Source organism: Brachyistius frenatus, unplaced genomic scaffold (genome assembly GCF_029030835.1).
Source record: "Brachyistius frenatus isolate BFR_SWC_R1_liver_20210118 unplaced genomic scaffold, ASM2903083v1 Contig_4, whole genome shotgun sequence".
Taxonomy (NCBI): Eukaryota; Metazoa; Chordata; class Actinopteri; family Embiotocidae; genus Brachyistius; species Brachyistius frenatus.
The window spans coordinates 600,001-621,456 of NW_027210603.1; the positions used below are offsets into that span (position 1 = coordinate 600,001).

At 45.3% G+C, this 21,456-nt stretch overlaps 1 protein-coding gene and 1 long non-coding RNA gene across 3 annotated transcripts in view; one reads left to right on the forward strand and one right to left on the reverse strand.

Moving 5' to 3' along the window:
* LOC138626333 (uncharacterized) overlaps nt 1-16,454 on the forward strand; it is a 19,957-nt gene extending 3,503 nt beyond the window's left edge. The window contains exons 2-3 of the long non-coding RNA XR_011311286.1: nt 14,082-14,299; nt 14,398-16,454. This is a non-coding gene — a long non-coding RNA (uncharacterized lncRNA). The remainder of the gene's footprint in view (nt 1-14,081; nt 14,300-14,397) is intronic.
* Nucleotides 3,343-21,039, reverse strand: fgd5b (FYVE, RhoGEF and PH domain containing 5b). 2 transcript variants are annotated; one of them, XM_069707736.1, is made up of 21 exons: nt 20,955-21,039; nt 17,634-20,133; nt 14,069-14,219; nt 13,492-13,550; nt 13,380-13,410; nt 11,834-11,979; nt 11,587-11,743; nt 10,165-10,255; nt 10,011-10,061; nt 9,533-9,591; nt 9,038-9,109; nt 8,767-8,835; nt 7,270-7,353; nt 7,060-7,139; nt 6,881-6,965; nt 6,586-6,723; nt 6,295-6,397; nt 5,484-5,617; nt 5,295-5,393; nt 4,629-4,783; nt 3,343-4,188 (listed from the first exon to the last, which is right to left on the reverse strand). In XM_069707736.1, the coding sequence occupies exons 1-21, from the start codon at nt 20,962-20,964 to the stop codon at nt 4,152-4,154; spliced, it is 4,311 nt and encodes a 1,436-aa protein (XP_069563837.1). In that variant the 5' UTR covers nt 20,965-21,039; the 3' UTR covers nt 3,343-4,151. The 2 variants fall into 2 exon arrangements, with proteins under 2 accessions (XP_069563837.1, XP_069563829.1); XM_069707728.1 differs by having other exon boundaries at nt 5,268-5,393.
* Between the last annotated feature and the right edge of the window lie 417 nt (nt 21,040-21,456).

The following is a 21,456-nucleotide window of genomic DNA, read 5'->3' on the forward strand; positions in this document are numbered from 1 at the left end:
AGAAGAGCCAGAGCAGCATGCTGACCTGCAGAACATCCTGGTACTTCAGGCCTCCTACGTTTAACATACTACGAACTAGAGCTGTTTCTAGCATATTAAATAGTGTGGATACTGGAACGCAGGGATTATATGAGTCTGGACAGACATGCATGTGGACTGAACTTGTTTGAACTTCTTGTTTGTGGTGGCATTGTTTCATTTACCAACTAATCAGGCTCAGAGTGAAAAATCCCTCTTTGGTTGGACTTCTTCCAGTTTTTCAGTTTGAACACTATAATCTGGGATTAAGATCTTAATACGACGATATTTCTTCAGTGTTGTTACACAAAGAGTGTTCAATAAACTTTGGCAAATATTTTCTCTATTTCTCCATTTTTTTCCAATCCAGAGCATTTTCAAACCAACTATAAACCTCTCGTTGAAACAGTAAACCGTCAGTTATAGAACAGATGAATAAATACGGCAGGAAGTGAAAATTCTGTGATGAATCCAATCTGCATTGGAGGGTGTGTGTGTGTGTGTGTGTGTGTGTGTGTGTGTGTGTGTGTGTGTGTGTGTGTGTGTGTGTGTGTGTGTGTGTGTGTGTTAAAATGGATTAGACATTGTTGGCAAAGTGGGTTGAGGAAGGCGGAGTGAAAAGTTTAATGAAAAACAAGAAAACTGGTGCCACATTGCCATGTTTTAAGGGATCGCCAACAAAAGTCATTTATAAATATTAAGGAAGGATACGATATTTAAAGACCACCAACAGAGCCAACAGCCACGCAGGCAGCAGCCATGAAAAGATATTCATGTTTCTGGCACTTATGATGTTGAACAGACTGTTAATTCACAGATTCAGAAGATTAAAAAAAATAGTTTTTAATGATAGAAATGAATGTCTTGCCTCAAGAGAAATGTCCTCTGAAGGGAATAGTTTGACATTTTATTATGTATATTATGTTTCTTGCGGTGTGTGCGCCTGTAATATCTCACTATTTAACACATTATATCGTCACTAAATCTGGACAAAAACAAAGTCTAACAACAACTCTTTGTCTTGTTAATGGTCGTCGTGTGCTGGACTCTTTTCTCGGACCGGAGCAGCGACCTCCTGAAAGTCTTGGGTGGTTGCCTGGCAACTGCTCCCAACCAAGAAATAAACCTATTACATAAACCCTCCTAAAACCACAACTTAATGTTTTCACACTTTGAATCAAATCGTTAGTAAGTTTTAAAGGATCTAGTTTGTTTACTGTGGATGGAGCCAGGCTGGCTGTTCTACCCGTGTTTACTCTTATTATGCTAAGCTAAGCTAAGAGGCTGCTGGCCGAGAGTCATATCAATCCACTCATTTAATTCTCAGCAGGAATTATTCATTAGGAGTATTTACCTAAAGATTTAAAATATTGTAATAATTAAAAGAAAAGAGAAAACCTTCCGGATATGTTCTGGCTGAAAGCGTGCAGACAGATTCATGATTGCCGTGAGAGCTGGTGGCACCGCTGACATGTTTTACTGTCCTCTCTTCAGTAGTCGCCAATGACAGAATGGTCACAAGAGGATGGGAAGCAACGATGCAGCCTCCGTGTTTAGGCAACGGGATAATAAACGGTGCGTGTGAGCGTGCTGAAGACTGAGCGGGCTATTTAAAGCTTCAGGCGAGGTGGAATAGGTGTAACATTGACTTGGCAGCGGAGGCTGCAAAGAGTTTGCAAAGTGGGACATAAAGAGTGTGTCGCTCTGCAGAGACACAAGGCGAGATGCAAACCCAGAGATGTCAAGACAATGTCAAGGGGGTCCGAGACGCTTCTTCATCTTTGTATCAGATATCCAGATAAATAAAGTCATTCCCCCGAGGATGTGCCGCCCACGCGGCACTGAAGAAGCCACATCGGAGCCCACGACAACAACACCAGCGCTGCACAGGCTTCGCCGAGTCCATGTGAGTCTCTCGTGAGCGGTCGGAGCATCACGGGTAAAAAAAATAAATAAATAAGCCACAGACGAAGTTCAGCTCAGAACATATTTCATCCTTTTTTGGCGTTAGTAGCTAATGATTCCTGAGACTGAGCACATATAACCGAGCTGAAAGCATCTGACCTTATTGAGTAGGCTGTGTGTATATGATTGATTATTTGCTTCTCTCTGCATCGCTGCTGCCTGCGGCCGTGTGGAAGCAAGATCGGATTATGACACAAGAGGCACCATCACTACACCATCAGGCACACAGCAAGCTTTCATCGTTTGGGTTTTCAATTGATTCACACATGGAGAATCAGTAAAAGGCAAACTGGACGCTGCAGTTTCAGCAGAAGTCAGTGATTTCCTGTTGCCAGAAAAATCACAAGCAGAAGTGTTGCAGAGATAAAAACTTGAGACGTGTTTTTGCATGTGAAAGCTGCCAGACAACACGTACATGCGGCTGAACTGGGTTCAGTTTAAAGATGAGACGATGTCCATGTTTTGTCTCTGCATGAGAAGTTGTTCCATTAAAAGGACTCGGAGGGAACAGGTGCATGAAGCGTGGGAGGACTCATACCATAAAACTGCTATTTGTTAGAAATGTGTGCATGTCCTGTTTTAACCAACAGCAGAAGTAAGTGAGCTATAAAAGCAGCAGATGAGGGAGAGAAGTGAAAAGTGGGGCTGCAGAGGGAGAACAGCGTGATGGATGATCTGCCCTCTATGTAGGACGAGGTGTCTGCAACTTTTCAGGAGGCCTAGAAAGCAAACTTTCTGCCTGCTATGATTCTGGGTCAGGAAGCCTCAGGGAGGAGGGGGGATGGGGAGGAGGGGGTGGCCTTTCTTTGGCCACGCTTCACGCTGGTCTGTCCGTCCGTCGGTCCCCGGTGTCCCCGGAGGACGATGTGAACGAGCCGCCAGCTTTGGTGTCTGATGAGGAGCGGCCACACATGGACTGTGTCAGCACAGACGCTGTTCACTCATATAGGTGGGGGGGGGGGGGGGGATCGGTTGCACAGCGATTTTCCATTTTTAACATGTGCTCTGAGCTCCATCAGCAAGGACACACTGACAGGAAGTCAATGACTGTACTTACATGTTCAGTCCACCTGCCATCTAGAGGACATGAGGGGAATAAAGAGTAACACACTAAACACACACACACACACACACACTAAAACACACACACACACACACTAAAACACACACACACACACACACACACACACACACACACACACACACACACACACACACACACACACACTAAAACACACACCTTTCCAGCATCTTTTACTGTTTTAAAACTGCTGTTAATGAACTTACTGAATCATGAATTACAGTAAAAACACACTGAATGTGTAAATCAGTGCAGTCCAAGTCAACACATCTGTGCACAGCTGGATGAGGAGTCTTTATACAAACATGAATTTACATTATATTTATTATGGGACTTTAAAATGATGCATAAACAGAGTACAGCTTTTGGTCTCAGTGATGAAGATACTCGTTTTTCAGGTTGAGCACAGAAGACACTGTTATACATATAAAATATAAAACGAGTCATTCTTCAATGGAGCGTTATTCATCGAGACGCTTTTAATCCAGTGCAAGGAAACGTGATGAAATGAAGGCACAACTAATTCATTTGAAAATTAAATAGAGATGAAGCCAGTCCAGATGTGCGCGCTTCTGAGTGAGGCAGCCTTTATGGAGAGCGTTTCCACTCTCTGAAATGGCTTGTTAAGAAAGATATCGGGGACATGCGTCATGTTTTTAAAAGAGACACTCTTTTAAAAACATGAAACATGTCCAAAATATAGTTTAAATGATCTTTTTTTCTTCTAAAATGTGAAAATAATCCCCATTTTTGTTCCTGTGATTTGAGGGAATAACCAGCTGCTGGGGGAAATACAGGTCACATCAGTGTAATGTTCCTGGTATCTGGGCCAGCGCCTCTCACGGCTCTCAGCATCACACCTGCTGTAGCAGCAGGTAGCGGACGCTGGAGGTTGACAAAGTAGGTGATCGTGTCCTCTCGAAGAAGAAGAAGAAGAAGAACACAATGTTTTCCTTTTCTTCAGTGCAGCGCGGTAACGGAGAGTTTGTTCCCTCTCCGTCCTGATTGGTTTCACAGGTTTTTTTTTAGGGACAGAAGTTTGTCGCAGGAGAAAAAGTGGCACACAAACTCACCGGAGAGGTTGATTCTATAAAACTGTGGCTTCCTCCATGGCGTTCACCCACCTGCACACAGAGAGCAGGTTAGACCAGGAAGGAAATGCGTCAATGGAGTTTTGATGAAATATTTTTGTAAGGACGAGACACTTTTTTTGTTCTATTAAAATCCGTCTCTCCGTAGTACGGAGGCCCCGAAGGGTCACGAAAACTTTTGCGTTTCCTAGATCGAGTCCTCAAAAATAATCTCTGAGCCTTTGGGGGCTCCGTATCAGAAAAAGAGCCCCAGATTTGGTGATTCTCGTGTTTTTACTTCAGTTGAGGTCATCCGAGGGTCTAAAAAAAACACGTCGGAGATGACTCATTATCAACAGAAACTCCTCATTCACTTCTTTAGACTGTAAAACACGGTGAGTCTCCAACATGGTCACTGCAGCGGTGGCCCTGGTGTTAGCTCTTTAATTCTCTGATTGTTTCCTGGCGAGCTGTCGGGTCAGCCTGCTCCTTACCTCTGGGCTGTGAAGTTGTCCTCAGCTCTGAAACTGTAAAACAGAGTGTTCTTGTGGTACAGCTGGAAGACGTTGGCCTCCTCGTTTCCCTCCGGCTGGTCGGGCAGCTTCACGGTGAAACCCAGCAGAGGTAAACTCTCCGACGCGACCTTCTCCTGCAGACAGAAACGTCAAAGAGAAGCTGAGCACGACATGCGGCGCGGTGGCGTTAAGGCCTGGGACACACTGGCTGCTTGCGTTACCTCGCCCTCCCTCAGTGAGCTTCTCTTTCATAAAGTCCATCAGGGTTGAATTTCTGAGGTCCGGCAAGTGATGAATTACAACCAAAAAGCAGGCTCCTGATTTTTGTTTACCCGCATACATAGTGAGTCCCACAGGTACTCACACCGACACCGAGGGAGGAAGAGAGCAGCGGGAAAACTCTGTCCTTCACCTGGTTAAGTGTCATCATGATATAAGTAGAGCCTTCTCTGGGTTTCTCTTGTTATTATGCCGCAAACACTTGATCACAGGTTGTTTTCCTGTATATTCTTTAGCCGGCCACGCAGCCAGTGTTTCCCAGAACTCAGTGAAACCGAAGCGTCCTCGCTGTGTGAGTGTTGGTGTTCAGGTTGAAGGGGAGTGCATGGTTCCCCTCACCTCTTGGGCTCGGTAGGTGTAAAGCACCTTGTCTTTGAGAAGGAACCACAGTCTCTTCCAGTTCCTTTTGCTCTTCTTGCTGCGCTGCAGACTTCCACTAATTAAGCCCTCCTCGGACACCGTCGCCTGCACAGGAAATCACAGAAGTAATGTCATCATTCACCTTCACCGTGCAGCGACCGTGTGACCAACCGAAGACACCTGCTGTGAACTCACCTGGGTGAAGGAGGCGGTGCCTTTCCGATGCCTCCAGATGTTGGGAGGGTGGATGTTGTGGAACACGGCGGAGAGCGGCCGGCTGGATCGGTTGACCCGAGGGCTGCTCTGCGCCGACAGCGATGCGTCTCCTCCTGCAGAGAAACACCACAGGTACAAAGATCGGACCCCCGACTCTGGAGCACGGAGGGTTAACTGCAGCAGAGGTCTGTTTCCATTGGGAGGATATGAATGCAAGCTGGCATCTTTTCAAAATAAAAGCGTTCACGCAGGGTCCGGCCATATTCTAGGTTTATACTTAGACGTGTGTCTCAGGAGGGGGAGAGGCGGAGGGGGGTCCCAATCGAAGGGAAACACTGGATTTTATTAGTTAAATATTAAATTAGAATGATTTATTTGGTGACACAAGAGTTGCATTCACTGCAGTAGATATTTAGGGAACATCTGTGTAACTGTAGATACAGAAAATTGGCCCTGACATGAATTATCTGTACATGTGTAGGTATTACGCTCATCCTTCTCCCAGCGACCTTTAAACTGCATCACACAACTCCATTCTTTTGAAATTCACGCTAATATAGCTGATGTGCACTAAGTGATAGAAGCCCAGGACTTTTTCTCTCTTCTTGTATTTCTACTTTTTCCTTTGTACAATGACTTGTTTTGTCTTTTCTGAATATATTTCCTGTAAGATAAATCCTGTGTTTGCCCGACACCGGACCTCCACACAGTAAGAATGATCTGTGATGTAGTTAACTCATTGTTGCGTGTGCAGGTGAAGCTGCATTCACATGTGTTTGAGGTGTCTCACCTCTTTTCTTCAGCTCGCTGTAACAGTGATCGCACACTTTGGCCATGCGGTCCTTCATGTACTTCAGCGGGTATCTGTTCCTGGAGCAGCTCCGACAAACGATCTGCGCAGAACAAGCAGCACGTTAAACACGCTGAAGCCCACCAGCTGCTGCATCCTGTCTTCCAGATGTTAAAGTATCTCGCTGTGTGTGTGTGTGTGTGTGTGTGTGTGTGTGTGTGTGTGTGTGTGTGTGTGTGTGTGTGTGTGTGTGTGTGTGTGTGTGTGTGTGTGTGTGTGTGTGAGACTCACTCTCCCGCAGCCGTGGCAGTGGTGTCTGCGCAGAGTGATGCTGAAATCTGACGTGCAGTTCATGCACATCATCACTTGAGAGACGGGAACAAGAGTCGGAGCTTTTTCTCCGAGAGACAGACGGAGACGATCTCTGGCCTGGGACACACACACACACACACACACACACACACACACACACACACACACACACACACACACACACACACACACACAGTCAGGACCCGATCACACTGCGGAGGTTGCTGGTTGTGAGGTGTGACATCTCCTGGTGGCAGCGTTAAGGTTTTCTCACCTCTCCCGAGCAGCTGTTGCCTCTCGTGTGTTCGGTCACGCTGCGGGTCAGAGTGTAAAACCAGTCCTCTCTTTCAAGGAAGGAGCTGCGACACAGACATTTATATTAATGTGTCGGGTCAAAGGTCACCCACACAAAATGAAAAATATTTTAAAAGCACACGGCGGAGCGTGACCCACCTGGCCGACAGAGTGATGGAGACGTCGGTACCCTCCATCTTCAGCGCATTTTGGACATTTTCTATAACGGGTTTACTGACCTGAGTGATCAATCAGTAAAATCATAAAACAAACATCAGACGGAGAGAAAGAGCACAAAAGAAAAGGTCCAGTCTGACAGTTATTTTATTATTGAATAGTTTTGTTTGCTGTAGTCCGTGTGACTCTGACCTTTAACCCCGTGAGTGGCAGCGTGTTCTTCAGTCGGTATTTCCCGTCCTGCTGAGGGTAGGTGTACAGCAGCACGTCATTCATCTGACAGCAGACACACAACAACACTCAGTGAATCTGCAGAGCAGGTTAGGTCTTTATTGACTGCAGCTGAGGATGAAATAAATAAGATGAAGCGGATGTACGTGCAGCAGTTCTCCAGCAGGTGTCACTCTAGACAAAAAAAACAACCTCCAACTCCTTCAGTTCATGCATTTGTTTCACTGAAAAATTCACATTGTACTTTTCCGTGTTGATGGTGAAGAGATTTCAGCCTACGAGTTCACGATCAAGCAGAAACACACTCCACTGATATTTACTGCTTCATTCTCACCTCAAATGTAAACAAAAACTTACACATAAAATGGGTTTGGTGTTACGTTACTTGGATGTTTGAGCTCCACTGAACTGAACGATGTCCAGTTTGGAGGGTTGTTTTCAGATTCAGATTCAACATACTCCTTTGTAAACTTCATATTTTCATATTCTAGGATTCAGTTTATTTTAGTGAGAAAGTAAAAAAAGTTGGTAACTGAAATGATTCATGACAGATATTATTATTTCAAGCACAGTACTTACAGTATATGCATTTAAATCTATCTGGAGGGAATCTATAAATTTTCACCCCCACCTTGAATTTTCATGATGAAACATAAGTGCGATACTTCAGTCAATAGATATCAAAGGTGATGTGAAACTGCATCATTAAACTGTTATTTTTTTTTCACTCTCTGTCCCTGTGAGTTTTAATGTCTTCTTTTAGGAAACTGCCAGCTCCTGCAGACTTGTTTTATTACACGCCACGCTCTCATCGTCCGGGTGGATAAACCGGCAGAATAGAAAATACGCAGCGATGATGATCAACATTTTCTCCAGAAGAGGCTTTTACGAGCCTTCTTTTAGTTTTAGTGTTGAGCCCCAAACGCAAATTTTAAAAACACCACAGGAGGGAAAAGAAGCGCGAAGACGTTTCATTTTCTCATCTCTCTTGATTACAATATTTAACAGTAATGAGCGGAGTCACGTGTTCTCTTTCAGGTGGTGAAGACAGACCTGGATCATTTTGTTACTTCGTTTATACGTAATTAATCAAATCTTTCTCAGTCTGTTTACTAGTTGAAGGCACAATATTTAGCCGACACGTTGTAAAAGTTTGACGTGGATCTTTGAGTTCTGGAGTTGGTGTTTGACCTTCCCTGCGCTGTCAGTAAAGAACTGGCTCAGGAAGTAGGCATTCAGAAACATCCTGCCAGGAAACTCTGCTCTTAATAGCTCAGTCTGGACATAGAAATAGACCAGACAGAAAATACCAAACCCTGAGTTTTACACTGATTTATGGGACAGAAGAGATGATGATTCTGAAATATCAATACAAAATCGACATAATAAGACATAATAAGACATAATAAGACTGTGTGTTTAGGCGTCAATAGACTACAAACAGGAAGTAGTGTTTACCAAAAACAGATGTCGGGGCTGTCGGCTCTTCCTGCTGACCTTCATCAGGGTGCCCTCCTTCACAAAAACCTGACAGAAAAGAAAATTAAAACACCATTAAAACAAACCGACACATTAAAGGGCTTCTGCTGAAATGAGTGTGATTGTAGAGCGGGTCGGCTGGGGATTCCCAGCTGAATAGTTGTGTAAAGGCCAACGCAGAGGTGGTGCAGGGCAGACAGGGTGGGCTGGCATGCTGCAGGCAGAAACAATGCTGTTATCAGAGTCCTACCCTGCCGGGCTGAATCAGGTCCCGCTGGCCACGAACGCTGTACTCTATGTTGACCAGACGCAACAAGTTCTCCTGAGAAACAAAGAGACAACGGAGCAGAAAGAAAAGGAGCGAAACGAGAAGTCAAAACAAGAGAGAAAGGATGAAATGCTCCTTTTATTGTTAGACGGGTATCATCTGAATCAGGCGACTATACCAGACAGTGTCCACACTAGGATAAGATAGGTTATTCAGAAATGTCACCATTTGGCATTAGAAATGTACTGGAAGCTCCTGAATTGTGTTTGTCATGAAGAAAACAGCCTGTTTTTAAGCCTGTATTAAAAGCGGACACAATTCTGTAGTGGAAATCACTGCATGGGCTCAGGAACACTTCTGAAAAACCATTCTGCTTCTGCATGAATTTTGCAGATGTGTGTTTTCATGTCCTGAATAAGATAAGACATGTTATTCTGGATTCTTTCTTTAGGTTCAAGCGTTGCATGTGACACTTACCCCGTGTTTTAAGCTGTCGTTTACTTGGTCTGCAATGTCAGACACGATCGCAACAGCAGCTGAATCAGACAAAACACAGACAGAAGGATCGGGAAAGACATTTCAATACATCAAGAAGTGACCGCAGTCACAACAAATATTCATAATTGATGAGACGTGTCTTTATTGCTTCGGCTCTGTGAACTGGAGCCTGGAAGTGTCTACATGCCCGGACTGGGGTGGCTCCCTTATCAGAGATACAGCGTGAGATAGTGGTGCTTCAACTTGCTCGTCTCATGAATTACACATAGAGGAGAGCAGGAATGGCTGCCTGGTGGGTTACCACCACAAACAAAGAAATCTAAATTGGCTCTCTCATGTCCGTCTCTCTGTGCCAGACGAGGACAAATAAAACCCCCAGTAAACACGCCGCCTCATACGGAGGACAGCCAGCCTCTCCTGTGTGTCCTCCGTCTGCATTTCAACATCTTTACGGTACCTTGGGTGTCTTCATATTCCCTGGAGTCGGGGGACAGGTTGTTCAGGTAATCTGGAAGAGGAGATGGAGAAATGGATGCCGCCATACTGAAGGATATATATGTATTTAGGATACTCTGTCTTAATTTAAATATTGTATTTTACGCCCGACTCACCGGTGAGGAGCATTCGATACTGAGCCACACGGACGACGACCTGCAGGAGCTGATGTTTGAAAGAAACCTTCTCCCCAGATGGACTCTTCTCCTGAGACAAACAAACACAAGTTCAACACTTTCTCTGAATCATTGCTGGCCTGTAGGGACACATTTAATGTAGAGATAATGTAAGTAATACTTCACGTATTGCTTTGGTTTTTCTTTTCTTTTTTGTGCGCTTCTTTAACAGCATGTTGAAAACAATAGTGAGATTTTGACAAACCGTTCTAATTCGATAGCGTGGAAAACTTCTTCTGTCAGCAGTCTCACATTTAAAGAGTTGCCAAAACAGCTTACTGCCTCGGCATTAATACACAAAGTGCTTAAGAGAATCTGAAGACTTTTAAACTCGGTTGCTCTTAAATCAGACGGCGAAAACTGCCCAGCGCTGCAAAGACTTCCTGCCAACTCCTCTCCTCAGTGGTCTATAAAATCAGGGAGAAATATTGGAAACTCCTCCGTTCATAAATGAAACACGTATACACAGTGCGCTGGATATTCCTCCACAATCCAGCTTTATGATTACAAAAGGTTGTAATAGTCTGTGCTACCAGCCCCCAAGGAGATAAACAACAATAATCTGAAAATCCATTCCTGGCAGACTCTGAATTTGTCTACATAATATTTTATTGGAAGTGAAACCATCCTATTTTTTTGTACATATTTTGTACGATAAACATCTCTTGCTGACTGGTTAGAAAAGCACGCCGGCTCTGTTAATTGATGCTAATTATAACTCCTCACTAAAGTGCATCTGTTCTGGTGCTCAAAAAAAGCTTCATGGGAAATGCAACCTACGTAAGTTTTAAGAGACATTTGGTGTTTAAACTATTGTTGTGAAAGGCTCCTGCCAGATGTGTTCGCTCTTAATATCTATATGTTTCCTTTGGGTGTCAGATGTTCTCCCAAGCACAATGAAGCTGCTGCTTTTAATTAAATTATAACTTTTAATTTTACTTAGCTGTCTGAGTTTAGCTTTAACCTTTCAGAGGTTAACATCTTTCTCTCACAAACACACAGACTCACTCTGGTTACTTCAAAACACACATTTTATCCTTGTTATTGAACATAAAATACACAGAAAAGCTGAACTTTGCAGGTAATAAATAATGGGGTAATTTTTTTTTGCAGTAAGCTTTCATGGAGGCTGTATACAAAATTTTATGAACTAAAAATCACTTATAATACTGTAAGAAGAGGAAGAGTTTCCAGGGCTCTGCTAATCATGCTAAGCTATTGAGCTATTAAGATTATTACATGTGCATTTGTGTATTAGAAAAGGTTTAATACTTGATAAAAAAAAAAAAAGAAAGTTGTGTAGTAGATTAAGAGACAAAGAGGAAGAACACGTTCATGCCAAGAGTTGTAGAGAGGTCTGACCTCAAACTGTTGAACGATGGCTGCAAAGGCCGGTGAAGTCCTGCAGCTGTCCTCCAGGAGACTCATGCTGCGGTCGTAGTGGCCGATGTACGTCGTGAAGACCAAGAACTCGGCTTTCCTGCACAGGAATATGTCCGCAATCCTCGGGCTCTCCTCCCTGCATGGAGAAACGGAGGCGACAGCGTGAAGGAGAGTTTGTCTCAGTATTTTCGTGTTGAACATCACCGGATGATGTCCCGCGTCTCACCAGTGTCGGAGTCGGGTCTCCAGCTCGGTGAGGATGCTGCGGTGCAGAGCGTAAACATCCGGCAGCTCGTTGAGGATCTCTCGGAGTCTCTCATCATCCAACACGTTTTCTCCCTCTACCGTTGAGCCCACGGCTTCCCGGAAGTCCTGGGAGAGAGAGCAGAGACATGGATTTAGTTTTATGTGTTCAAACCTCACTCAGAAACTTGCAGTTTCCCTAAAGTTTGCATTTCTTCCAGCGTTGCTTTCCTTCCTCCACCGTGAGATACCATCTGACAAGCAGGGAGCACATGAGCTATTATACGAAGCAATCTCGTCATCTCCTCGAGCTCTGGAGCTTCAGGTCACCGGTTTAATCGCCACGTAGGAGAGAAAACTCCAGGAAGCAAAATGAAATAGCTTCTTCATTACTGCTGCCGCGGTGCCCCTGAGCCAGGCCTTTAACTACAGACTGCTCCAGTGGAGGACAACAGATCACACTGTGTGTGAACTACACGACTTTCAGATGACAATGTAAATGAGAGTTGAGAGAAAATGATCTTGTAAATAATGACTGGAGGTCAGTGGAGACGTTAAACTAAACCTGAGCTGAAAACATGAGCTGCAGGGACGTCCTGACGGCTTCATGCTTCATTTAAAGCTCGATTTGCAGACTAGTGTTTGAGCATTTGACTTTTTGTAACCTTTAAAGCATAAGTTCACCCATCGTTGAGGTCGCTGAGGTCCGGACCGCAGCATTTATAATAAAAGTCGTAAAATAATCAACCGAAAAAACCCGTCACTTTGGTGCTACAAAGATATTGTACAAGGCCGAGATAGTTGACTCCTTCATTCAGTCATTGATCTGATCACTGGCATCATTGCTTTACCGTTAGATACAGGTAGCGAGAGCAGTTCAATATTTAATCGTGCTACATTACTTCACAACATTCAGACATCATCTGATGAAAAACTCGTTAAACATCGGGCGTCCATCAGGATGCCGGCTGGTGAATTTCACTTCAGAGGAACCTGCTGATGTAGCATTAATTTCCTCCATCCCTGACGAACGTTCAACCAAAGTTGAGATGTTTTTCTTTCCAGTTTGTGTGAAGGGAAGAAGTTCATGTTAAAATGAGGCAGCGTATCTCCGTATATTTGTATTTTCACTGCCAGATGATCCTGCGTTTACTTTCTTCACCGACACAGACGGACATGAACAGACTGCATGAATCAAAACTCAATGTTGAGACCAAACCTACATCCTTCATTTAAAGTGACACATAAAGGCAAAGTCAGTGGTTTGATGTCGGCTCAGGATTCGTTCCATCTTATTCACTCTTTATGTTTTTTCCTGTCGACACTGTCCGTCATAATAAAGGCCAAGAAATCATATGAAATAGGTATGAACGGCCTTTTTAACATGTTTCTCTGGACTACAGACCTCAGAGAATCCATTCTACCAAAATGCAGCAACTATAGTCAATGTCACCCCCTTATAACTGTATACACACATTAGATACACATTGAAGTAGTTGATTAAAAAGGGATGGAGATACTTCACTCACTTCCTGGAGCAGCTTGAGGCCTTTTACGTGTCTGTGGACAGAAAGATTAAATTCAGCAGGATAGTGATGGGAACAGGATATGTTTGATACGTGATAAACATGAATAACTTACAGTCTCTCCGTATCCACCAGATCCTTCACGATGTAAAAGGCTCCGGATCGACCATCAGCCTGCAAACAATCACGTTATTTACTTGCAGTGAGTCCAGCGTTCGGAGGAACTGAAGCCTTTTTGGCACGGGTTCAACACATCTAGCGGGCTGCCCTCTCCACGATAATCTCCAAGCAGCAATTAAATTCTAAATAATGAGGACAACCTTGTAGTAGCCCATTAACCTCCATTAACCTGCATTCAAATCACGACTTGTGAGGGCAATTTTGCAATTGCCCAAGGTGAGAAACAGTTCACTTTGTTTATTCTGCTCTGGTCTGCTCATACGTCTTCATTTCTACTCAACCTTTCCACAATAATTGACACCTCCTCTGTGAAAGTGAGGCTCCAAAACCAAACAAATTAAATCAACTTTTAAAGCACTGGATTTTACAAACAAGTGCGAAAAGGGGAAATTATTTTTTAATGATTAAAATAATGATAGAAAATGTTTATTTCTTTACAGGATATTTAACATCTTTGTTTCAATTCTACATGTTAATAGCTTACTTTTCCCACCACATCTGTGAGGACTAACCTGTCTGTCATAGTGGTTGTCCGTCCCCCCGTCTTCCTCCTCGGAGGTGCGTCCCTGGTCCTCTTCAGCCCCCGCCCCCCCTCCACCATCACCTGCTGCAGTCTGTGGAGCAGCAGCCAGCGAACACACGTTGTAGGCTTCTGTATAGGCACTGTGGAGGGAAACACACGATGAGGCCGCGGACACGGAAGCACAATCACATCAAGAAGCAACATGGCACCATTACATCATGTATGCATTCAAACTTTTCAGTACTGACACATTATGAATACAGTATGTGATCAGGTATAATGTTATTGAACATCATGCATATTCATTTTCTTTTGCAGTTTGGAGCAGGAAGTGACCATATTTGGACGAGCTGGGGGAGGAGCCAGCGGTGGATCTGACCGATCTGATCGGAAACCTGACGATACTACGTCCCGCCCACCGATAGCTGTAACCTGACTGCACCACAGGCCTGTCAATCAAACAGACACGCCCACAAAAACAGGTCTTCTTGAATCTTCTTTTCTAATGAATGAGGGATTATTTTCAGATGGACCTCCAGAAAATGAACCTCTAGCCAACATCTAGTGGCACTCGGTGATATTGCAGCTTAAGGCACTTCTGCATCAGCCTCATTTTTCAGACGTGGAAGCTACGAACACTTTTATATCCAGTCTGTTTGTTGTGTGACCATTGGGTGGTGACGTTGGGAGGAAATGAAAAAATAGACAGGAAGTTAGCCAAAATGTAATCCTCACTGCTCATTTGAAGTAAATAAGATACAACATGTTCATAAAGTGAACTTTAGAAGTGCCCGTTTTCTAGGCCTAATATTTACAACACCGGCATGAGAGAGTTATCAGTGATGTTACTCTCCACCGAAAAGCGTAACTCAATCTGATCATCTGCGACACGTCATATTTGTTGGTTGAGTCTCAACTCGTCAAATCTGTAACGTAGCATTTCTTTTGTTTTTACCACAATCTGACAAAATGGTTTTATAATATGAGCTCTGTCTTCAAACCCTCATCCAGAATAAATCAGATGAATTTCATATTAACACCCCAACCATCTTTATTGTCCTTTACGTTCCTCGACACTGAAATATCGCCATAATAAACTTATTCAGTGTTAGAAGAAAATGTGAAGAGATAAAACACTTCAGCTCTGCAGAAACCAATAAAGTGATTGTGAAAGGCCCGCGGTGACAACTGCACCCGACCGGGGACGCGTGGCGCTGCTTTATGCAGCGAGATTTTCTTCTGCAGGGAGTCCAAATGAATATGCTAATGACTGCAGCTCAGCGGGAACGTAAGCCATGCAAATAAAAAAAAAACAACACGTCTTTAAGTTACGGCGGTGATGCCGTAGTCCTCCACGTGACCAACTGCCTCGTCAGTGTTTCACTGCCGATGATTTTAACCCCACTGAGATGCAAATTAGCGACGTATGAACAACATATGTGAGCAGTTTAAATCTCAGCATCTCCCTCATTAGAGCTGCATGGATCATTACTGCTCACTGCTTCAAACTTTGAACGAGATACCGGCGGGTGCTTCAACGACTACAACTACATGCACATCTATGTTAGTGCTGTTCCATCTACCTCTGCAGAAGGGCCTCTCCTGACACACTGTATGAAGGCTCAAGGCACAAAATAAATCACAGAACGAGATAAAAAAAAAATATCATTCCTGTTTCTTCCTCGGGCTGAGTTTCCAGTGAAAGCATGGATGAGGCGAAAACACCAATGATCTCCTCACTATCTGTTAATATGGCTCCTTCAGGCGACTGCGAAATGAACAGCTTTAACCACCGACTCTGCTGTCCATCTGCATGTTCCTCTGCTGTGATTACAGTCGCTGGAAGCTCAAACATGAGCAATCGTGTCCAAAGTTTTCACCTTCTCGTTTGAATATTTGGGACTTTGTTTTGTTTTGTTTGCACATACAGGAGAACCAAAATGGTGACCGGGAGAAGAGTGAACAGCTGCTGACTACAGAACACACTCAGATCGTATCTCAGCTTGTTGTTCCTGACTGGAGAAGAGCGATGACTCCAAACCGCTCCGACTATCAATCATCTTGAGCGGCCTGTATGATTTTCTCCGTGTATGATATGGGCACAGCCGGCAGGAATGCGAGGGGGGGGGGGGGTTAATGTCAGAGCAGCATGGCCGATCACACCAACAAATAAAACCCCAGCAGGGACGCAAAGGGGCTCCACGTTCACCTGAACAGATGATTTATGAATGAAAGCAGCCTGTTTTCACTGAGATCTGAGGAGACCACCGGCGGTTCCTCCTCTCCCACCCAACATGCCCCGACAACACTCAGCAGAAGTTTATTAAATCTCGCTGTAAGCTAAGAGGACGCTTCCTCTCTATGACCGACCACCACATCTGTGTCTGCTGCTATCTGAGCATTAAGGGACTCTGAATAATAAATAGTTATAAATCCTCCTCCCCGTGGACGCTGTTAAACCTACACACTGACCAGGAAGTCATAAAAAGGCTTTAAAGGTGGCAGAAATCACTAATATTACATCCCTACACATCTATCTGCTTTAATACACACTAACACTGGTGTTAGCCATGTGAGGCTCGATGGTCGGTCGTTGGGTCCGTCCACTGGTTCCTACTGAAATATCACAACAACGTTTAGATCGTGGTCCCCAGATGATGAATCCTGCAGATATTTTTTCTGGTATCTTCACAAGATTAGAAATGCTATTTGTTCAATAACATTTAGTCCCTTCAGGAAATGTTACGATCACAATAATTGATGCAAATTTGCAAAATTCCTGCAATTTTTCTGCAAAAAAAAGTCGTCGACAGAAACATAAAGACACCTTTCTAAACAAAACTCACTTATAATAACAAGGAAAAAAAAAATCCTCATTTACAATCAGCGAGGCTCCGCCCCTCTCATCTCGCCATCAAACTCCACGCTCGCTAACCGGAACAATAGGAAGTGACGGGGTTTGTGGGTAATGTGGTCTTATTATTAAAATGAGGAATACTGTATGTTAAATTAGTTTCAGACACACTTTGTTTTTGTGCATGCAGTCCGTGTTGAATCACTATGAAGTAAACATCATGTAAAGCTCTTATATTGACAGCAGATGTGTTCTTTGTTTCTATATTTCAGTCACAGACCGTCTGTTCTGGAAAGATACGTCACTTTTACACTCTTTATATCCCTTTAAGCCCAGTGATGGTTCTCTAAGTTCAACAAATACATAAAAAAGACTAAAATATTTCTGTGATGTGCAGCAGGATCACAGGAAGTGAGTGCACATTACTATTTATCAGCTGATGCTCTTGACTTGCAATTTTTGCTAAATCTCACAATTTTACCATAAAAAAACTCACTTAAAACTCCACAAATTACATCAAAAACTTTGAGAAAATCTGCTGCAAAATCAAACATTTATGATCAAAACAATCCCCAAAAACCTCTGAGAATTGCTGTACTTTGTGTTTACTGCTAATAAACTCGTCTTTAGCAAGCTGGCATGCTAAATGAACCATGTGACCACCATGTGATCCGGCAGACCCTGAGGTGTGTTTACATACCTTTCTGTTTCCTGTTCCGATGCCTGAGTTTTGTTCTCAAACCCAGGAAGGCTGCTCATGTCCACGTACCCGTCCGTCTCGTTGGCGGCGGAAAGCACTCGACAGGGACGGTTGAAGAAGTCCGTGTACGGCGGCTGCCGAACGGGCCTCCGCTGCGGGACCTGCAGGTTCTCGTAGTCGGAGCTGATGGCGGGAACATTCTCGTAGTCGGAGGTATCTGTGTTGGGGAAGGAGATGGAGCGAGGCTTGGTCAGGGGGAGCGGTGTGAAAGGCACACGGGAGCGGTCCTCGAAGGACTCCACCCGGACGACGCTGCGGTTGAGGAAGGCCACCGAGTTCCCTTTCCTTCTGCTCTCCTCGTAGAACAGGAAGCCGGAGGCCGGATCAGGTGAGACTTGAGGCTTCCTGGCCGAGCTGAGCTGCGGAGAACTACTGACGCTGCGTCGGCCTGAATCCAGCAGCCTGCAGGGCGCGCGGTGGCCGGACTCTGACGGGGACTTCACGTCTACCGCAGACTTGTTTTCTGTTTTCCACCTGAACTTGAGCATCAGGAAGCGCTTGATGGAGGATTTCTTTTTCCTGTTTTTCTCTGAGGAGTCTCCCTCAATGAGCAGCGAGGGCGAGCTCTTTGTGATGGGCCTCTTGGTGATGTAGGCCAGCTCGAACGGAGGTGGGATGTCCACCACTGACGTGGGCGTGGACAAGGCGCTGGAAGACAGAGGTGAGCTCCTGGAGAAGCTTTCGGACGAACAGAGAGCACCTCTCTGTCTCGGGGATCCTTCCCTGTAGACGCCCAGAGGCGCGCCCTGTCCCTCCATGGACAGGGAGCGAGGGTACAGGGACAGATAGTGCGGTTTGGAGTAGCTCTTGTGCCGCGTTGAGCTCATGGTGGGGCTGCTGCTCAGCGCCGGTTGTCCGAATCCACTCATGTAGGGCCTCTGAAGGAACTGCAGCGCCACGTTCTCCACATTATTGGTGAGGCGGTGCGACAGAGAGCGGGATCGAATGCCGGCGTCCCTCCGCTCAAATGGGAAAACATTCTCAGCCTCCAAGCTGAACCCCGGCTCCTCGTAGACGGGCTCATCGCTGATGTCCTGCTCCGTGTCCGTGGTGTCGTCCAGAAACGGCACGATGTGACCGTCCAGGTCGTCGGCGAAGACGTCCGAGTCGTTCGGGGACAGCAGCTGGCTGTCTGACAGAGAGGAGGTCAGCGAGGTGTCCGTGTCCGTCGGCACCGAGACGGACACCCGCCTGGACCTCGGCTGGAAGTCCGAGTGGTTGAACACGTCGTCGTGTCCTTCGGGGACAACAGACATCCCTCTCTGACACGTCCTCACCTGGTCCTCATGACAGCTGTTGCTGCCGTACTCATCGCCGTCACCAACGTCCACGTAATCCTCGAGGGACACACACACTATCTGTCCATTTTCTGCTGCTCTCTCGTGTTTCCTGGCTGATAGTCCTCTGCTGTTCAGAGAAAAAACAGGAGTTTGAGTGAGTGTCCTCTCCGGTCGTCCATCGTCCTTCCTTTGCATCACCTCTCTGTTAATGATGTCCTCTGAGGAGACGTAAAAAGGCTCATGAGCTGGATCGTCTTCTGCACCAGCAACTCTTTCAGTTCCATCAAAGACTTCAGGTCTGGAGTCATAAAAACTAATTTTCTGCAGCTTTTCACTCTTCATCTTATGACCACACCTCAACTTCAGGATGCTACAAGTGAAGCTACAATCGGAGGCGGATTCTTCATCTTTCTCTTCTCCCTCGAAGTCGTCCATGTCCTCTTTGGTGATGACGCCCGGTTCATCTGTGAGAGACTCCGTTAAATCATCCGCTGTGCTTCCATCCTCTTTGATCCGGAACTTCTCCTGCGTCTCCTTCACGTCTCGATGTTCAGAGGAAGACGAGCGGCCTGCCACCTCGTCGACGCTGTTGACGGAAAAGTCTCCGACCGAGAGGCCGTCTGTGTCGGCCAGCGCCTCGCCGGCGTCGCACCCCTCGGCGTCCATGTCCTCCGTCGTGTCCGTTTCAATCATCTCCACCGCCTCCTCAGAGTCGGCCGGGAGTCGAGCATCGCTGACCCAAAGTGCTTCCAGGGAGTCCGCCTCCTCTTTGAGGACGCTGTCAGTTAATCTCCAGTCCTCGTCCATCCTCTGAATGGCATCTTCCTCCTCTGTCCCTTCTTCGTCCTGCGGCCTCCGTGAGACGGTCTCTGAATCTGTTCGAGGCGATTTGAGGAGGTGGGTGTTAAACTGTTCCTCCGATGCGTCTGTAACGACGTTGTTTGGACCGCTCTCGGCCTCCTCATCGACCTCGCCGTCTGACGTGAGGAAGCTGCCGTCGTTGCATTCTCCCCGGTTGCCGTTCAGCTCCGGCGTGACTTTGGGTTTCGGGGCGATGGAAGGTTTGGGACCTCGGGCTGCAGACATCAGAGGGGAGCCCAGCTTCAGGCTGGCGTGACAAACAAATCTGGGCTTCGGAGCAACGGTCGGCCTGGTGCAGTCTGAAAGAACAACAGGAAGAGGAAACTGTAAGATTATGGGCTTTAAAATAGCGTACAGGTCATTTGTATTGTGTCCCTGTGACCTACAGAGACACGAATAATAAGCGTGAGAGTCACGTTTAGTCACCTGCATTTGACCTTCACAAAATCTGTAAAAATAATTCTTACTTTCCTCACATGCAAACCTGCAGTGCAAGAAAGATGGGAGTTTTTCTATATTTGACAAAAACCTGCAGTTGTTCAAATTTGTTGCTGTAGAGATAAAATAATGGTGCTAAACTGAGTAAGGTATGTTTTCACACCCTTCCAGAAAGAATAGAAAAAAGTCCAAGGGATTTCCCTGACTCACTTCCTGTGATTCAAGTGAGAGAAACTCCTGTCAGGCTGCCTTCACTGCTTCAAGAAGAACTCTTTACATGCAGCAATTAAGAGGCGGTGACAATAAAGCAGCACATTCAACCCATATAACTCACATATGATCACTTTCAGAGAGAAAAGAGAGTTTGACATGATCTCAGCGCTATTACATCTCTTAGTAGGCAGTTATATAACCCCAAATCCCATCATTAATGTGATAAAGGGCCACTTAATGGAGTTTTTACACCCAAAATCTGCTTCATTCTTAATGAACAACTTTAAGCCCTCCCTATTCAATGAGTAGGATATAAAAAAGTGCATCGTTTAACAACACGAAATGAAGAAATACCGTGTGCTAATTAATAAAAACTTAATTTCTCCTTTGTAATTATAGAATCTACTTAAAATCAAACATCCTTCAAAATGAGACAATTAAATCGTTATTTTAAATTAAACGATCTCACCTGTGTTCATTTTTGCGCAGCGACCATCATCTCCAACATGTCAGCTGCGACAGGAGAGGCGTGTGAAACCCGGAGCCCTCATCAGCCTCTGCTGGAGGATCCACACGGAGAGCGAGGGTGGCTGAACGCAGCTCCGCCCGCCCTCCTCCGAGAGGGAAACGCTGCCCAGCTGATGTCCTGTGCGTCCTACGGCGCGCAGGACGCGACTGGAAACCAAACGGAGACTCGATCCGCCCCAATGAACGTCTCCAACATCCCTCCGACGTCCCTCCGACACCGCAGCAGGTCAGTCAAGTGTTGAAAATGTTCACATCCGCCTACAAATGAAACTAAAGACTGATCAGTATTACAACCAGCAGCTGGGAAAACGTTCCGGCTTCAGAGGATGTGATGTGGATTCATAACAACACACGTCAATAAGAACTTTTAACATGAATACAACATACTACCATAAAAACAACAAACATTGGTTATGAAAATAACAGCCTGAGCCCATGCAGTG